The sequence below is a fragment of the Urocampus carinirostris genome, chromosome 2, assembly GCF_059441175.1.
Source record: "Urocampus carinirostris isolate Australia breed hairy pipefish chromosome 2, RoL_Ucar_1.0, whole genome shotgun sequence".
Lineage (NCBI taxonomy): Eukaryota > Metazoa > Chordata > Actinopteri > Syngnathiformes > Syngnathidae > Urocampus > Urocampus carinirostris.
The window spans coordinates 57,400,167-57,417,893 of record NC_142350.1 but is presented as its reverse complement, the minus strand read 5'-3'; the positions used below and the strand labels follow the sequence as shown (position 1 = coordinate 57,417,893).

Below are 17,727 nucleotides of genomic sequence, written 5' to 3'. Positions count from 1 at the left end.
TACTGCTCACCCAATCAATTTGCTATGTGTGCTTGGCTGAGGTTTCTGGGTGTTAATTTTTGCTTCTGTGGGTTTTCGTTATAAAGTGTCTCAACAGTGAACATAAATTGTTTAAAGAGCTTCCATCTAAAGATTCCTTAGCGACGTACAGACGCTGCTCTACTTACGAACGAGATTGTTCGAAAGTTGAATTTGTCCGTAAGTTTCTTCAGTGCTATATTTTGTATGTTTAAGGTTTTTATAAGTAACCTGTCTTGTTTTAAAATTGAAAAATAAACTTTTAATAAAATAATTTGCTCTATAACATTACAAAGCAGGCTGAATGATAAAGCATAGTACTCAAAAACAAAGCTACACAACAGGCGTTGACATTCTGTAGTCTGTGAAGCCGTTTGAGACTCCTTATGATTAAGGGCGTCACAAATACACATGACTTGACTTGACTATAAAGATAAATAAATTTAAGTTCAACTTACTTTTGGAAGATGAGCTTCAAAAGTTAGGCGACTCCCTCCTCTGTGGTAAAAAGTGGACCCAAAAAAAGCGTTCTCAACCGCACAAAGCTTTCTTATTGCACTTTCATTTTAAAAGAAATGGCTAGCCTCTTCTTTACACTTTACACCAACCATATTGGATGGATGCACGAGATCTTGAACGATAAAAATGTCAAAGTTCTTGGTGTGCTAGAGATAAAGTGCAGTGTGTATACACACAAACCAAGAAGTAAAAGGCGTATTTCTTCTTCGGGGTGGATGCTGGGTAATCTCTCACAGCGCCACACGGCGGAAAGAAGCACTACAGTAATGTCCTGTACTTGGAAAAAGGTGCACGATACAAAATCTAACCTACAGTTAGGATATTTTTCGACATCCCGAAAAAAATGTTTGTATCTACCATTGTTCGTAACTCGAATGTCCGTAAGTAGGGGAGCGTCTGTAAATCCAAAACGGGGTCTTTTGTGTGGCACCTTGACTGTAAACTGTATTGCAGAGTATGATCTTTATATATTGGACTGAACCAATTTATTATGAAATGAAATGATCTGCATTTATATAGCGCTTTTCAAGTCAATGACTTCCCAAAGCGCTTTACATTGTGCTTCACATTTCCCAATAGCGGCCGTGATCTGTGCAGCCATGTAAGGCGCTAACCTGCTTATTGGGGGTAATTGGGGGTTCAATGTCTTACCCAAGGACACTTCGACATGTAACACGGACAAGCCGGGATTCGAACTGGGATCCCTTGATCCTAAAACGATCGCTCTACCTCCTGAGCTACTGCCGCCTATTACTGGTGCTATGTTGGCTATGCACGCACTAGACTCAACTCAGTGTTTGACAGAATTGGAACAATAGAGATGAAATTTGCATGAATATGTTTTAATCTCCACGCCATATGTACCGTATTTTCCGCACTATAAGGCGCACCTAAAAGCCTTTATTTTTTTCAAAAGCTGACCATGCGCCTTATAATACAGTGCGCCTTATTTATGGAACAATATTAATTCGCAAAGTCTTGCAACTAACTTGCAGCCGCCGACTAGATTTTCCCCTGAACGCCAAGTAGTCCGCGGTGTATGCTGGGATTTATTTACCGGCGTTTCATTGGCTAACCAATGTGTCAATCATCATTTGAATCGATCACTATTGGCTAAAGTTATTCGGAGGTAAGGGGGCGAATCCTTTTTATCATTTACAGGCTGGCATTGGCTTGAACGGCAAAACAAAGCCTGCAATTGGCCGAAAAAGATGAATGCGTATAGCACGTGGCTGACGGCATACAGAAAGCATTTTTTTTTACTATTTTGTATTTGTAAATATTTTATTCTCCTGGATTTACTAAACTCAAGGATATAAGAGGACCACGGCCGCACATTATTATGAACACAACGACTTCGGTGAGCTACTCCGGCTTTCTATATTTTCCCTGTATCTTGTTTCAGACTGAACTCGATGTTTCTGTGATAAGCGGTGCAGATAATGGATGGAATGGAGTGTCTATTTTTAAATTAAACTCAATTCCAAGTGTTTATTGTCATATATACAGTAAAGTTGCGAGCGAAAATAGAAACTCAGGAATGGTTGGCATTTCATGAATCCCAAGACTTTAACCTTCCGAATGATGGAACGATGCATTTGAGTGACATCGTACGGACACCGCATCCGCACGTGTTCTCGACACGTATTTGCGTCTTTACAAGCTTTGGGAATGTAAGGGGGTAATCAGTTTGACTGAACTATCTGACTGTTTTGTCCACGTTCCCATTGTAGCGCCTTATAATCCGGTGCGTCTTGTGTATGTCAAAAGTAGGACCAAAAACTATTTTTTCGGGGTGGGCCCTATAACCCGGTGCGCCTAATAGTGCGGAAAATACGGTACCTAAGAAAAAGAGCCATATTTAGCCCGTAGGCAATAGTTTCTTAACCCCTGGGCTATCTAGCTAGCTTTTTGCACTTTTTGCATGCTATCGAGCTAACATTTTACCTTTTTGCTAGTTCAAGCTAAATTTTGGCTGCCTTTTTAGCTGGCTATCTATATTTGCTTTTAGCTTTCAATCTTGCTACTTAGATACCCTTTTAGTCTTTTAGCTAAGTATCTAACAACTATTAGATTTTTTACCTGTTTACCTTTCTAGCTAACTGTCAAGCTACCTTTTAAGCTATCTAGCTATCTTTTTACATTTTTTGCATGCTATTAAGCTAACATTTTAACTTTTTGTCTATTAACAAGCTGAATTTTGGCCACATGTCAATCTGTCTATGTATCTGTTTTTAGCTTTCAATCTTGCTACTTAGATAGCCTTTTACTCTTTTAGCTTAATATCTAACCACCATTTAGTTTTTTACCTGTTTACCTTTCTGACTAACTATCAAGCTACTTTTTAAGCTATTTAGCAAGTTATCTAGCTAGCTTTTTACGTTTTTGCTTGCTACCTAGCTAACATTTTACCTTTTTGCTAGATTTTGACCCCCTTTCTAGCTAGATATTTATATTTGTTTTTAGCTTCTCATCTTGCTACTTACATAGCTTTTTAATCTTTTAGCTTAGTATCTAGCCACCATTTAGTTTTTCACCTGTTTACCTTTTTAGCTATTTGGCACGCTATCTAGTTAGCTTTTTACATTTTTTCCATGCTATCTAGCTAACATTTTAACTTTTTGCTAGTTATCAAGCTAAATTTTGGCTGCCTTTTTATCTAGCTATTTATATTTGTTTTTATCTTTCAATCTTGCTACTTAGATGGCTTTTTTCACCTGTTTACCTTTTTAGCTATTTGGCAAGCTGTCTAGTTAGCTTTTTATATGTTTTCCATGCTATCTAGCTAACATTTGAACTTTTTGCTAGTGATCAAGCTAAATTTTGGCTGCCTTTTTGGGTAGCTATCTATATTTGTTTTTATCTTTCAATCTTGCTACTTAGATGGCTTTTTTCACCTCTTTACCTTTTTAGCTATTTAGCAAGCTATCGAGCTAGCTTTTTACATTTTTTGCATGCTATCTAGCTAACATTTAAACTTTTTGCTAGTTATCAGGCTAAATTTTGGCTGCCTTTTTAGCTAGCTATCTATGTTTGTTTTTATCTTGCAATCTTGCTACTTAGATGGCTTTTTTCACCTCTTTACCTTTTTAGCTATTTAGCAAGCTATCTAGCTATCTTTTAGCTAACATTTTACCTTTTTGCTAGCTATTAAGCTCAATCTTGGCCTCCTTTCTCACTCGCTATCTATCTTTGTTTTTAGCTTTCCATCTTGCTACTTAGGTGGCTTTTTAGTCTATTTGGTAAGTATCTAAACACTATTTTGTTTTTTACCTTTCTAGCGAACTATCCAGCTAACTTTTTTCGCTATTTAGCAAGCCGTCTAGCTAAGTTTCTATCTGGGAAATTCATATTAAAGTGGGTGTCCTTTGCGCTAACGAGTAACAAAAAGTAGCTGGACGCTTGAAAAAGGTTGGAGACCCCTGACCTAGGGTCCGGTTTCCTCTTTTGACCTGTTCTGAAATGTTGGGCGGTTGTGGCCCGCGGACCGTATGTTAAAGGCTGCGTCCCGCTACCAGGTTCGATCGGGACACATCAGCCGGCGCCTTTGGGGATCCACCCGCCGCATCTCTCAGGTTTCTTCGGGGGAGACCGAGTACAACCCCGCAGGCGAGAATGCCGGAAAATGAGAGCCGCCTCGCCCACGCACTTATTATGGCTTCCTTTTCACAAGCCCGGGAACTTCTCAGACCCACAGGACACTCGGCACTTTTTGGGGTTTTACAATCCCGGGAAGAGTTTTTATATCGGAAGACCACCGTCTGTTTTGAAATCGGAGACATTCCAAAGTGCGGCCTCGAAATCGACTGTCGGACCGGAGAAACATTTCAGAAAGTACACAAAGAAATACGCGGCGATTTTGTTTTTGTTTTTTTTGTTCCCCGGTTGCCGTGGCAACGCTCCTTAAAACTCCTGCAGACTTGAAGGCCCACTTCATGCAAAGCGGTGAGGACCGGCTCATGTCTACCACGGTGCCCGTGCCCAATTTTCTATGAGAGGCAGTTTGGAATGCAAATCATGACTGCTCTCGCGTATGATATCATACATTCAGACTTGCACGACTATACTCTCATACAGACATAGTCGTACCCATGCACAAACAATACTATGCTCTGTAGACTGTGTGTGAGAGTGTACTACTATGTGTAAATGCATAGCAGTGTGTGTATGAGAGTACAGTAGTACTGTATGTGTGAGGAAGTTCAGTAGTATGTTTATGAGAGTATAATAATAACTCTGAGAGAATATAGTTGTGTGTATGAGAGAGAATAGTAATAATTGTGCATGGTTATCACTGTCCACTCCTTGTGTGTGTGTGTGTGTGTGTGTGTGTGTGTGTGTGTGTGTGTGTGTGTGTGTGTGTGTGTGTGTGTGTGTGTGTGTGTGTGTGTGTGTGTGTGTGTGTGTGTGTGTGTGTGTGTGTGTGTGTGAGAGGGGGAGTACAGTAGTATGTGTAAAAGCCTGTTAGTGTGTGTATAGTGTAATAGGACGCGTGAGAGAGTAGTGTATACGAGAGCCTATAGTAGTGTTTGTGCTTGAGTATGGCTTGATCTACTCTAGTGTGTGTGTATGAGAGTATAGTAGTATGTGTGAGAAAGATGAGTAGTGTGTTTATGAGAGTATATTAATAAGTCTGAGAGAATATAGTTGTGTATGAGAGAGCATAGTAATAATTGTGCATGGTTATCACTGTCCACTCTTTAGTGTGTGTGTGGGAGGAGGAGTACAGTAGTATGTGTAAAAGCCTGTTAGTGTGTGTATAGTGTAATAGGACGTTTGAGAGAGTAGTGTATATGAGAGCGTATAGTAGTATTTGTGCTTGGGTTTGGCTTGATCTAATCTAGTGTGTGTGTATGAGAGTATAGTAGTATGTGTGAGAAAGATGAGTAGTGTGTTTATGAGAGTATAATAATAAGTCTGAGAGAATATAGTTGTGTATGAGAGAGCATAGTAATAATTGTGCATGGTTATCACTGTCCACTCTTTAGTGTATGTGTGTGTGGGAGGGGGAGTACAGTAGTATGTGTAAAAGCCTGTTAGTGTGTGTATAGTGTAATAGGATGTTTGAGAGAGTAGTGTATATGAGAGCGTATAGTAGTATTTGTGCTTGGGTTTGGCTTGATCTAATCTAGTGTGTGTGTATGAGAGTATAGTAGTATGTGTGAGAAAGATGAGTAGTGTGTTTATGAGAGTATAATAAGTCTGAGAGAATATAGTTGTGTATGAGAGAGCATAGTAATAATTGTGCATGGTTATCACTGTCCACTCTTTAGTGTATGTGTGTGTGGGAGGGGGAGTACAGTAGTATGTGTAAAAGCCTGTTAGTGTGTGTATAGTGTAATAGGACGTGTGAGAGAGTAGTGTATACGAGAGCCTATAGTAGTGTTTGTGCTTGAGTATGGCTTGATCTACTCTAGTGTGTGTGTATGAGAGTATAGTAGTATGTGTGAGAAAGATGAGTAGTGTGTTTATGAGAGTATAATAATAAGTCTGAGAGAATATAGTTGTGTATGAGAGAGCATAGTAATAATTGTGCATGGTTATCACTGTCCACTCTTTAGTGTGTGTGTGGGAGGAGGAGTACAGTAGTATGTGTAAAAGCCTGTTAGTGTGTGTATAGTGTAATAGGACGTTTGAGAGAGTAGTGTATATGAGAGCGTATAGTAGTATTTGTGCTTGGGTTTGGCTTGATCTAATCTAGTGTGTGTGTATGAGAGTATAGTAGTATGTGTGAGAAAGATGAGTAGTGTGTTTATGAGAGTATAATAGTAAGTCTGAGAGAATATAGTTGTGTGTATGAGAGAGAATAGTAATAATTGTGCATGGTTATCACTGTCAACTCTTTAGTGTGTGTGTGTGTGTGGGAGGGGGAGTACAGTAGTACGTGTGAAAGCATGTTCGTGTGTGTACAGTGTAATAGGACGTGTGAGAGAGTAGTGTATATTAGAGCGTATAGTAGTATTTTTGCTTGAGTATGGCTTGATCTACTCTAGTGAGTGTGTGCATATAAGAGTATAGTAGTATGTGTGAGAAATATCAGTAGTGTGTTTATGAGAGTATATTGGTATGTCTGAAAAAGTAGAGTAGTGTGTGTAAGAGAATTTAATAGTACTTGTGTATGGGCATGACTCTTTTGTGTGTGTATGTGTGTGCGTAGTACATTAGTATGTGTCAAACCATAGAAGTGTGTGTATGAGAGTGTAAGGGAATGTGTGAGAGATCAAAGTAGTGCATATGAGCGCGTTTAGTAATGTTTGTGCTTGGGTATGGCTTGATATACTCTTGAGTGTGTATGAGAGTATAGTAGTATGTGTGATAGAGTATAGTACTGTGTGTGTCAGGGTATAATAGTGTGTGTGAGAGAGTGTAGTATATAGGAAATAGAGGAGTGTTTGTACACTATTTTATATGACTGTATACTCTTTAGTATGTGTGAGAGTATAATAGTGTGAGTGTGGAAGTCAAGTCATTTAATAGTATGTGTGAGAGAGTATAGTAATGTATTGAGAGAGTATAGTAGTGTGGTTATAGGGGTATGACTGTGTCTGAATGAGAGTGTAGTTGTGCATGTGTGAGAATATGATGTTATATGTGAGAGCAACTATGATTTACTTCTCAAACGGCCTCTCATCCATTCTATCGATGCTGTTACGTATATTGTAATGCCGAGTAGTGCTTTAAAGGTCATCTCTGTTCAGCGTTCGAATGTAGCCCGTATAACAGTTTCCCTCCATTCACCCCAAATTGTGCCTTTTCAGCTGTCATTTATACGCTATTGCCTTTGCTATCGACAGGCTGCTTTCGACCAGTCGAGCGCTATCTTCCGTTTTGAACGAAAAAAGACATTAAACGAGAGCCGTAGATAAAATATCGAAAATGAGATTGAATCGATGGGCAAACGTTTTGGTCGAGAAAAAAACAAAAAAAATGATTGAGAGTGCTTTAGGAAGACTTTGTAATGTATGTGTTGAGTGGGAAAAAGGGGGTTTATTGTGTAAAATGCAATTTTGAATGTCCAAACTTTATGACAGTTACATTTTGCTATGCACTCACGCTTAAAGTTTCTGTCGGGTGGATTGTAAATACGCAGTGTACAGTATGAGACCTTCCTGTTTGTGAGATTTTAACTTAATTCTTTGGATCAGCACTGCCTTCAATATGAATTTGATTTCTGTTGTGTGTATTTTGGACTTTGAAAAATACATTTTATGATACTTATTGAAGACTGTGTATTTTCTTCTTGTTATTTACTCAGTACCGACACAAAGCCTGGAGTTATAGTTTAAAGAGTTTTTATATCGGAAGACCACCGTCTGTTTTGAAATCGGAGACATTCCAAAGTGCGGCCTCGAAATCGACTGTCGGACCGGAGAAACATTTCAGAAAGTACACAAAGAAATACGCGGCGATTTTGTTTTTGTTTTTTTTGTTCCCCGGTTGCCGTGGCAACGCTCCTTAAAACTCCTGCAGACTTGAAGGCCCACTTCATGCAAAGCGGTGAGGACCGGCTCATGTCTACCACGGTGCCCGTGCCCAATTTTCTATGAGAGGCAGTTTGGAATGCAAATCATGACTGCTCTCGCGTATGATATCATACATTCAGACTTGCACGACTATACTCTCATACAGACATAGTCGTACCCATGCACAAACAATACTATGCTATTTTGTTTCTCACGTTCTCTCTCTCTTTCTTTCTCCCTTTCCCTGTCCCACACTCCCTCTTTTTCTCTCTTTTTCTTATTACTTTTTTCTTTCTGTCTAATCTACTAGTCTGGCCCCCAAGAGAATGTTTTGTCTATCGTGTGGCCACCGAGTTAAAATGGCTTTGACACCCCTGCGCTAGGACATGTATTTGCGATTTGAGAGAGAGAGAGAGAAAGAGTGAGAAACAAAGGAGATAAAAAGAGAAATAGTGAGAGTGGGGGAAGAAAGAAAAGAAATTCAAAGAGAAATAGAAAGAGAGAAAAGAGAAAGAAAGAAGTGGAGAAAGAGAAGGGGAGAAAGCAGGCTAGAGTGAGAGAAAAGGAAAAAGGGAGAAAGCAAAACAAGGTAAAATACACAGAGAGAAGGAGACAAAGAGTAACAAAGAAAGGGAAAAGGGAGGAAGAGAGAGAGTGAAAGAGAGAGAGAAAGAAATACAAATACAGCGTTTGTGAGAGGCACCTGGCTTTGGCAACATCCAGTGGACATATTTCAACCTGCAGCTCATATTTCTCTTGCGCTTCTCTCAGCGTTTTTAACCACTTGCAGGCACTTAATACACACTGTCCCTTTAAATCGGTTGAATAAAAATGTAAAATTTAGCCTTATTAAATCCAGTATAATTAACCTTTTGCCACATTTTAGACTCCCAATATATTTGAATGACTTCAAACAGAGTAAAGTAAACTAATGCGGTGACATTGAATATGCTTGAAATCATTTATGAAAACAGTTAGAGGAAATAAACCGAAAAGTAGGACATGCAGAATGACTCACGGTCCGCTTACTAAATGAGGGAAAAGGGGAGAAAAATACCTGACGTTTAATCCATTTCTAGTGAAGTCATTTTGTAAAATGAAAAAGACACATATTTGACCTAGTTTTGTGAAATACAGTGATCAAAATATATGAGCCGGTTTGGACACTAGAAAGAGTTTCAAATAATGAAACGTCACATTGTACATTGTACACTACAGTAATAAATTTTTGGCTTCCGAAAAGAACAAAGATGAAATACTCTACTCTGCAAGCATTTATTTAACAAAAGTACTGCAAACAAAACATGTAATGGTTTTTTTATTTTTTTACAGAATTCCCATGCTATTTAGCACTTTGACTACCCCATCCTGTCACGGTTGCCCTCACTTGGCCCCGCCCGTTTGGCGCTGGCTGCAGCTCTTTGCCTGACGTTGGCTTCCCTCCTGTTTAAACTCAGTAATCTCATTCACCCGCTGTCAGTCCATCAGTGAACCTCTGCACTTGCAAGGCGTGTATTTTGAATTCAGTCCAGAATCCTGTTCGTATATCTAGTATCCGTTATCGATCCTGCCTGTCTCGTTTGGTCCGGTATCTTGCTTCAATCTCCAGTATCTGGTATCGATCCCGTCTGTCTTGTTCTGTCCGATATCTTGCTCCAGTATCCAGTATCGATCTCGCCTGTCTCATCCTGTCCGGTATCTTGCTCCAGTATCCGGTATCGATCCCGTCTGTCTCGTCCTGTCCGGTATCTTGCTCCAGTATCCAGTATTGATACCGCCTGTCTCATCCTGTCCAGTATCGTGCTCCAGTCTCCAGTATCCGGTCTTGATCCTGTCGGTTTCGGCCTGTCCAGTATCCTGTTCCAGTCTCCAGTATCCGGTATCGATCCCGCCGGTCACGTCCTGTCCGGTATCTTTTTCTTTCTTTGTCCCGCCCTCTCTCCTTTTCCCTCCCTCTTTCTTTTATTTCTTATCTGTGTTTCTTTCTCTTTAATCTACTAGTCCGGCCCCCGACAGAATGTTTGTTCTTTCGTGTGGCCTATCGGAGTTTGACACCCCTGTTTTAGTGGTTGACTTCTAATAAGTACAACCTCGTTATTAGATAATTGCAATATGGTAAGTTGGATGGAAAAATGTGTTGGCCTGCAGAGGGATGGGCACCACCAGGTTGTACTAACCCAAGACACACCACTGGAAATGGTGCCCCTACCACCCTTGTGGTTAAGGGAAACACCCACCCACCCGCATATCAAAATAGTAGCCCCTCACATCAATCAATAACTCCAAGTAGCTCTCAACTCCAATAAGCTCGGTGCCTCCAGAACTAGACACGGATTCTCGGCTCCTGTGGCCCCTCGCACGCGTCTGTGATGTGCAGTTGAGAAGGTCATCGGTGAGCAATATCACATTTAACTTCAGCAGGACACTTTGATCTCCTGGCGGGCCGCGACATCCTGTCGGCCTCCCCGTAAACACCTCCGGGGTACAATTGAGCGCGGGGGGGGGCCGGGGATGATAAAAGCAAAAGCTGCCCCCAACAACTCAAATACAAGCTACAAAACAGTGAGCAAGGGAAGCCAAATAGGCGACAGTTTCCCCGATGCGGCCCCTGACAATGGTGGGAGGGGTCCACACCTCACGCTTACTCGTCGGCGGTGTCTCCGATTCCTGAAGACCGACCTCCAGACCTGGAGACACCCCCCGAGGAGGAGTGGGGGGGGGTAGAATCTCGCAACTTTACTACCCAGCTAGTCTCGCAAACAACCGCCATCCTCAAAGCTTCTGCTTGTTTTATTGTTGTATGATATTCTGTGTACAGTGACCTTGGGTGTCCTGATGGACGCCTTGAATTAAAACAGGGATGTCCGACTCAATTGCACCAGGGGCCAAAATTCAAAACACACTTAAGGTCACGGGCCAACCAGGATAAACATTTATTGAACACACTTAAACTTAATGTTTTTGGAACATAAATATGAATAAAAATAGACAAGAATATTACATTTAGGGCAGCACGGCGGCGCAGTGGTTAGCGCTTGTGCGGCACAGTTCATGTCATGGGAACCTCCTGCATGGGTTCAAATCCAGCTCCAGACTTCCTGTGCGGAGTTTGTATGTTCTCCCCGTGCTTGCGTGGGTTTCCTCCGGGCACTCCGGTTTCCTCCCACATTCCAAAAACATCAGGTGAATTGGCCGGTCCAAATTGTCCCTAGGTGTGAATGAGCGAGTGAGTTGTCTGTCCCCGTGTACCCTGCGATTGGCTGGCAACCAGTTCGGGGTGTCCCCTGCCCACTTCCCGGAGATGGCTGGGATGGGCTCCAGCCCCCCCGCGACCCTAATGAGGACAAGCGGTACGGCTAATGAGATGATATGAGATATTAAATTTAAACCTTAAATCACTTATTCTGTATTTATTATTTTGCAGGTTAGGTTTTTGGGAACTTGTGGTTTGATAATTATGGCAGTTCCCTTTAGGTGTAAAGTAAATGCTGATTTATCATACTACACGAATTTTAAAATATGCATGTTTATGATGGTTCATGTATTATTGCTTATATTTCAATAATGTCTTTCCCTTTAAGCATAATATACATCAAGGGTCTTCAACCTTGCTACTTTTTATCACTAATTTGCATAAATGTAAATGTTCTACATTTATATAGCGCTTTTCAAGTCAATGAAGACCTCCCAAAGCGCTTTACAATGTGCTTCACACTTTCCCCTTTACACACTAACTAACCGATGGCAGCGTAAGCCATGCAAGGCAACTACTTGCTTTCGGGGGCATTATGGATTCAGTGTCTTGCCCAAGGACACTTCGACATATAACACAGAGGAGCCGGGAATCGAACCTGCGACCTCTTGATCCTGAGACGAAGGCTCTACCTCCTGAGCTAATGCTGCCCAAAACCACAGGTTTGAAATAAATTTCCAAAATGACTTATCATGTCATCACTATGTTATGACTATGTTGTTACTATGTTATTACAAGGTAATCATTAGAGATTTCTACTGCCATGTGCATTGTACAATATGAATGTGAACAAAAAAGGCGCCTAGTCAACATTTTAGAACAAATTCGAGCGATTTTTCCCACAGACGCCACCAGGCTCTATTTGCCCAAGACACACCACAGGAAATAATGCCCCTCGCAACCAACCAATCGTCAAAAACGCTCACCTCTGAAGTATTAATGACAACCAGTGTTTGGGAAACCCCTTTCCAAAAACAGCCCAGAAAGTGATGGGTGCCACCGGGCTGTACTAGCCCAAGACACATTACAGGAAGTGGTGCCACGGAGACTCAAAGGTTAAGGGATCTGTGAACCGTAAAGACTTTGTCAACTATTATGTTCTTAGTGTTTTTTAAATCTGTGAAAATACAGTATATACATATATATATAATATATGGGTTGCCTTTCTTATGGGGTTTATTTAAAGTTTTGCATGTCTTTTTGCTTCCAATCATGTTTTTTTTTTTAAATCCAACATTTAAATCAACATTTTGGGTTTCCAAACCCAAAATATACCATTAGCTGAAGTTGTTAGTATCAAAGACGTTGTTTTTAGGTCGCAAAATATGTCTGGAGCTTTATCAGAGCGTCCTCGTCCTCTCTCGGCTTGTGTCTTTGAAGTGCAAGGATGTATTGTTGGCCCCATTTGTTGGGCTCAGAAGTTGGGGGCCCCCTGCCAGGCATTGACTTGGCTTTTACAAGGTGTGCCATTCAAACCCGCGTCGGCTCGCTAATCTTTTCAATTGCGGGGATCAAACATGGAACTTCTTCTCTTTTGTGGCCCATGATAAGAAGAAATCGCAGGCTGGCGCGACTTTCGGCCCACTTTTACGACTTGCGTGTTTATGCGAGCTGCGCTGCATGGGAACAAATATTCATATTTATAGCTTGTTTTCTGTCTCCTGATGAATATTTCAAAAAATAAATTTTGGGGTAAAAATGTCACAGCATTTGTCAAAAAGAACAGGATACCAACTGTAAAGCATGGTGGTGGGAGTGTGATGGTCTGGGGCTGCTTTGCTGCCTCAGGACCAGGACAACTTGCTGTGGTTGACGGAATCATGAATTTTGTTTACCGGAAGATCCTGAAGGAGAAGGTCCGGCCATCAACGATCCTGAAACACAAAGGCAAGTCCACCTCTGAAAGGCTTAATAGAATAAAATGAAGGTTCTGGAGTGGATAGGTCAAAGTCCAGATGCAAATCGAATTTAGATGTTGCGGGGTGTCCGTAAATGAGTAGTCTATGTTGGAAAACTCTTTAATATGGCAGATTTGAAACAATTTTGCAAAGAAGAGCGGGACAAAATTCCTCCACAGCGTCGTGATAGACTCATTTCAATTATTGTAAAAGTTTTATTTCTGTTATCAAAGGTGGCCTAGCTCGCTATTAGGTTCAAGGGGCAAATACTTTTTCACATAGGGCCAGATAGGTTTTGATTTTTGTGTGCCCTAAATAAAATCAATGTTTCAAAACTGAATTTTGTATTTCCTTGGGTTGTCTGTGTGGATTATTAATATAGGTTTATTGTTTTGAAACTTTGGCGTGGTTAGCGCGGAGGTCCGGGGTTCAAATCCAGCTACCTCAGCATCCCCCTGCAGAGTTTGCATGTTCTCCCTGTGCCTGTGTGTTTCCTCTGGGCACTCCGGTTTCCTCCCACATTCCAAAAACATGCATGGCAGGTTGATTGGCCGGTCTGAATTGTCCTTAGGTATGAGCGTGTGAATGGTCTCTGTGTGCCCTGCGACTGGCTATCACCACCACCCCAGCAGCCGGAAAGAATAGGAAAAGAAAAGTATGAGGTGGGCATCAATCATAAGCTATTGAATAGAATCGGGTTTTAAGTCTAGATTTAAAAACTTCCACTGAGGTTGCAGATCTTATATCCGGAGGCTGGGCATTCCATAGCACTGGGGCTCGAATGGAGAACGCTCTCAAGCCTGCAGATTTTTTCTTGGCTATTGGAGTCACAAGTAGACCGGCATTTTCCGAGCGGAGGCTCCGTGTAGGAACATAAGGGGGGCAAGTCCATGCAAACATTTCTATGTAAGTAAGAGAACTATAAAGTCACATCTTAAGCGGACTGGGAGCCGGTGCAAGTTAGCTAACATAGGAGTGATACCTTCAAACTTTCTTGACTTAGTCAATAGTCTCAATGCCGCATTTTGAACCAGCTGAAAACTTGAGATGCTAGACATCAGGAGACCAGCAATCAAGCCGAGAAGTCTTAAATGCATGAATTAGAACCTCTTCATCTGATTGGAACAGCATCGAGCGAATCTTCACAATATTGCAAAGATAGAAGAAAGCTTTTCCAGTAATATTTTTCACATGTCACGGAAACAACAGAATATATGAATTTTAAGCTAATTTTAAAAATTATCTTGGATGAAATAATCATGTGTTTAATGAAAGTGATCATGTTGATGATTCCTGATGGGAGTTAGGAATTGGATTTCCTCGAAAATCGCAATGACACAGCACTCGTAAGCATTTAGTTTTGTATTTTGAATACATATTACTTTTGTTGTATCACAAGCATCTATGATGCTTAATGTAATAAACATTTGACGTCTACACGTTCTTTTTAATTCATTATCATTAAAATGAAAATGATTGATATAATGTCTAACAACTGATTCTTTGGATCATGTACTTTTCCTTTCGATCCAGTTGATCAACTGCTTATGTTTATCAATAATATTGATTCCTATCCTGATTTATTTTTATTTTTAGAAGTATTAGTAGTAGCTGTATATTAATGGCATGAAGAGTACTACCATTATTTATTATGCTTTCGAATATATAATGAACTGCTTTTCGGCACAATTACTGTTGATTTTAAAATGAAACTTTGCTTCTGTGCTATATTTTGTATGTTTAAGGCTTGTATAAGTAGCCTGTATTGTTTTGTACTTAAAAAATAACCATTTCATAAAACAATATGCTCTATAAAGATAAATAAAGTTAAGTTTAACCTACTTTTGGAAGATGCTCTTCAAGAGGTCCTCCTCTGTGTTTGAGAGTGGCCAAAAAAAGAGATCCAACCATTTTTTTCAACCGCATCAATCTTTCTTATTCTATTTTTGTTTTAAATGAAACGACTCGCCCCTTCTTTACACCATCTATAATGAATGGATGCACGAGATATTAAAAAACAAAATATTCTTGGCGCGCTGGAGATACAGTATGGAATATCTACACACAAACTAGGAGGAGAAGGCAGATTTCTTCTTCAGGGTGGATAGGTGGACTCTCACAGCGCCACACGCCGGTAGTGGCGGAAAGTGCCCAATTTCGTTGTCACAATATGTTAACCCATTTTGTAACAATGACAATAAAGGTATATTCTATATTCTAAAGAAGCACTACAGTAATGTCTTCTACTCGGAAAAAGGTGCACACAATACAAAATCTAACTTCCAGCAATGTCCGGATATTTTTTGACATCCCAAATTTTTTTCCGTATCTACCGTTTTTTGTAAGTCGAATGGTCGTAAGTAGGGGAGTGTCTGTATACTGTACACATATTTATTATTTATCTTTAATATATTGTCTTTTTCTACTTTCTTATCCTACTACACATTTTCAATCTTTTAAATTTCTTTTTAATTTCTACACATTTTTATATTTCCAATGTGTCTTGCTTTAGCACTGAGAGGAGAAGAACTGTTGTATAATGTCAATAAGGGCCATTCATTCATTTATTTGTTCATTTATTAAGTAAATGTGGAAATAAAAGATACAATAAGTCAATGTCAACGTGTGCCATTATATAAATATGGACTTAAATCTAGTTTTAATTGATCAAGGTAATGATGCAAAATTGTTAACTACTTATAATGAGCTATTTCCATTCTCTTTTTCTTGCAAGTCTTTTAACGGGTAAGTATCGCAGGGTTTATTTTTTTTATGTATTGCTTTATTTATTTCCTTAATCTTGGCATCTTTGGTCCTTATAACATGATGTGGTAGACTTTGCAGTATGCACTCTCAATAAATATAACTATAATAAAAAATATAATATAGATGATTTTAAAGCGCCTTTCGGGGCACTGAGGACACCCAAGGTCGCTGTACACAGAAAAGAAAACAGTGATATAAATTTAAAAAGTATTTTATATTAGGTATTTTAGGATGGATTGGTTATTTTTTGCATTTTGGAGATTAAAAACTATCACAGAAGGCTTCTGATTTGTTTTCCTTCCATCATTTTGGCTGCTTAGAAACAAGTGATGGAAGCCTGGCAAGCAAACTGCCGGGACAAACCACGCCCCCTAGGGAGATGCAGCCAATCAAAAGTCCGCTATGAGGACCAAGGGCAAGGGAGGTGGAAAATCTTTTAAACCAAGTTTGCAGCCAAATTTTCTCGCTTTTGCCGTGAAGCAGCAGCAGGAGAGCACACAAGCGCGCTAGCGCAGGCCCAGGCACGCGCCCGCATCCTGCCAGCCTAACAAAAGAAACGTTGTGCCAATCGGCCAAAAAAGGACGGTGGCAAAATGCCCGAGGGACTTTGAACGCGTCGCTGTCCGTCTAAAAGGACAAGACGAGCGTGTTGGATTATGAGCGTTTTTTTGCACTTTTTCAAAAGGAACAAGCGTTTAAGGGCAGTTTTATGTCTGTTTTGACATATTCTGGATCCTATTTTGCTGTTTTTGTACTTTACGAAAAGTCTTCAAGGATGGGACCACTTTTCATCTCCGGTGTTATTCTCCTTAAAGTAAGAACAAATCATGACAATTTACACTTTTAAACATTTCTATCTATTTTGACTTATAGGTAGGTAATGTTTTTTATGTATTTGACTTTTATTTGAATATTCTATCTTTTTTTTTTTACATTGACTGACAAAAAGCGGCACTGAAAAAGTTTCTCAGTCCTTTGTGGCTGGCTTCCTGTAAGTGTACGTGCACGCGCGCACGCACTATTGGTGTTTTCATGCTAAAATATCACCATTTTAAAGAGACAGTGTGTGATATTCCATACCCCTCAACTTATATGGTTCGCCTGTATCTTATAAGTTTTTTGATCATTGTAAATGGTGTACGCTGTAGAACAACATTGTGAGGGATTTTTTTTTAAAGGACTATTTTTTTTTTTATTTCTGTGAGACTGATCTTGTCTTGTGCATTTTGGCTCTAATTTCGATTGTCTTGGCCACTGGTAGGAGGTGACAACTTAATTGCGGATTGGTAAAATGGTCTCTGTAGTCTAAATAGTCTCTCTTGCTGTGAGTAAATGGGTGCCGGGTTGTGTTTGTATGGTTTAATATTGATTATTAAACCATTAATGAGGGGAGCAATTAGCTGAGGTTGACACGTGTTATATTCGACCAATTGGTGTGCGGTGCAAGCAAAAAAGAGATTACAAATGACGGAGACTCAAAGTGACCAAACTGCACTGTTTTTTCTTTTTGCCCCACCTTTTGCAATGAAAGGGAAAAAAACAAACAACAAAACAGGGGAAAAAAAGAACATAAAAGCAAAAAAAGATCAAAGGAAAGGAAAAAGTAGAAAACAATGGAAAAGCGGAAAAAACGGGAAGAAAGAAAGAGTGAAAACAGGAAAAATGAATGCAAACAAAAAATAAGAGGGGAACAAAAGGAAAAAAGCAATAAAAAAGAAGAAAAAATGTTTAAAAAAGAAAGCAAAAGAAGACAGGTTTTGTTTTTTGTGTAAGGTGTGTCTCACGTTTTATGAAATAAATAAAACAATCT

General features: G+C 39.9%; 2 protein-coding genes and 1 long non-coding RNA gene across 5 annotated transcripts in view; 2 read left to right on the top strand and 1 right to left on the bottom strand.

The window, feature by feature from the left end:
• nbeal2 (neurobeachin-like 2) overlaps nt 1-7,755 on the top strand; it is a 71,725-nt gene extending 63,970 nt beyond the window's left edge. For all 3 annotated transcript variants that reach the window (XM_088327262.1, XM_088327261.1, XM_088327260.1), the window contains one exon: nt 4,056-7,755. In XM_088327262.1, the coding sequence (XP_088183388.1) occupies nt 4,056-4,166 (111 nt within the window). In that variant the 3' untranslated portion in view covers nt 4,167-7,755. The remainder of the gene's footprint in view (nt 1-4,055) is intronic.
• Nucleotides 7,756-11,632: 3,877 nt separating this feature from the next.
• The window catches only part of LOC148372680 (uncharacterized), a 45,543-nt gene continuing 39,448 nt past the window's right edge, over nt 11,633-17,727 (bottom strand). Inside the window, exons 3-4 of the long non-coding RNA XR_015849553.1 lie at nt 12,989-13,127; nt 11,633-12,869 (exon numbers count right to left, since the gene is read on the bottom strand). This is a non-coding gene — a long non-coding RNA (uncharacterized LOC148372680). The remainder of the gene's footprint in view (nt 12,870-12,988; nt 13,128-17,727) is intronic.
• The window catches only part of nradd (neurotrophin receptor associated death domain), a 34,601-nt gene continuing 33,270 nt past the window's right edge, over nt 16,397-17,727 (top strand). Inside the window, exon 1 of the mRNA XM_088327257.1 lies at nt 16,397-16,731. Coding sequence (XP_088183383.1) covers nt 16,627-16,731 — 105 coding nt within the window. The 5' untranslated portion in view covers nt 16,397-16,626. The remainder of the gene's footprint in view (nt 16,732-17,727) is intronic.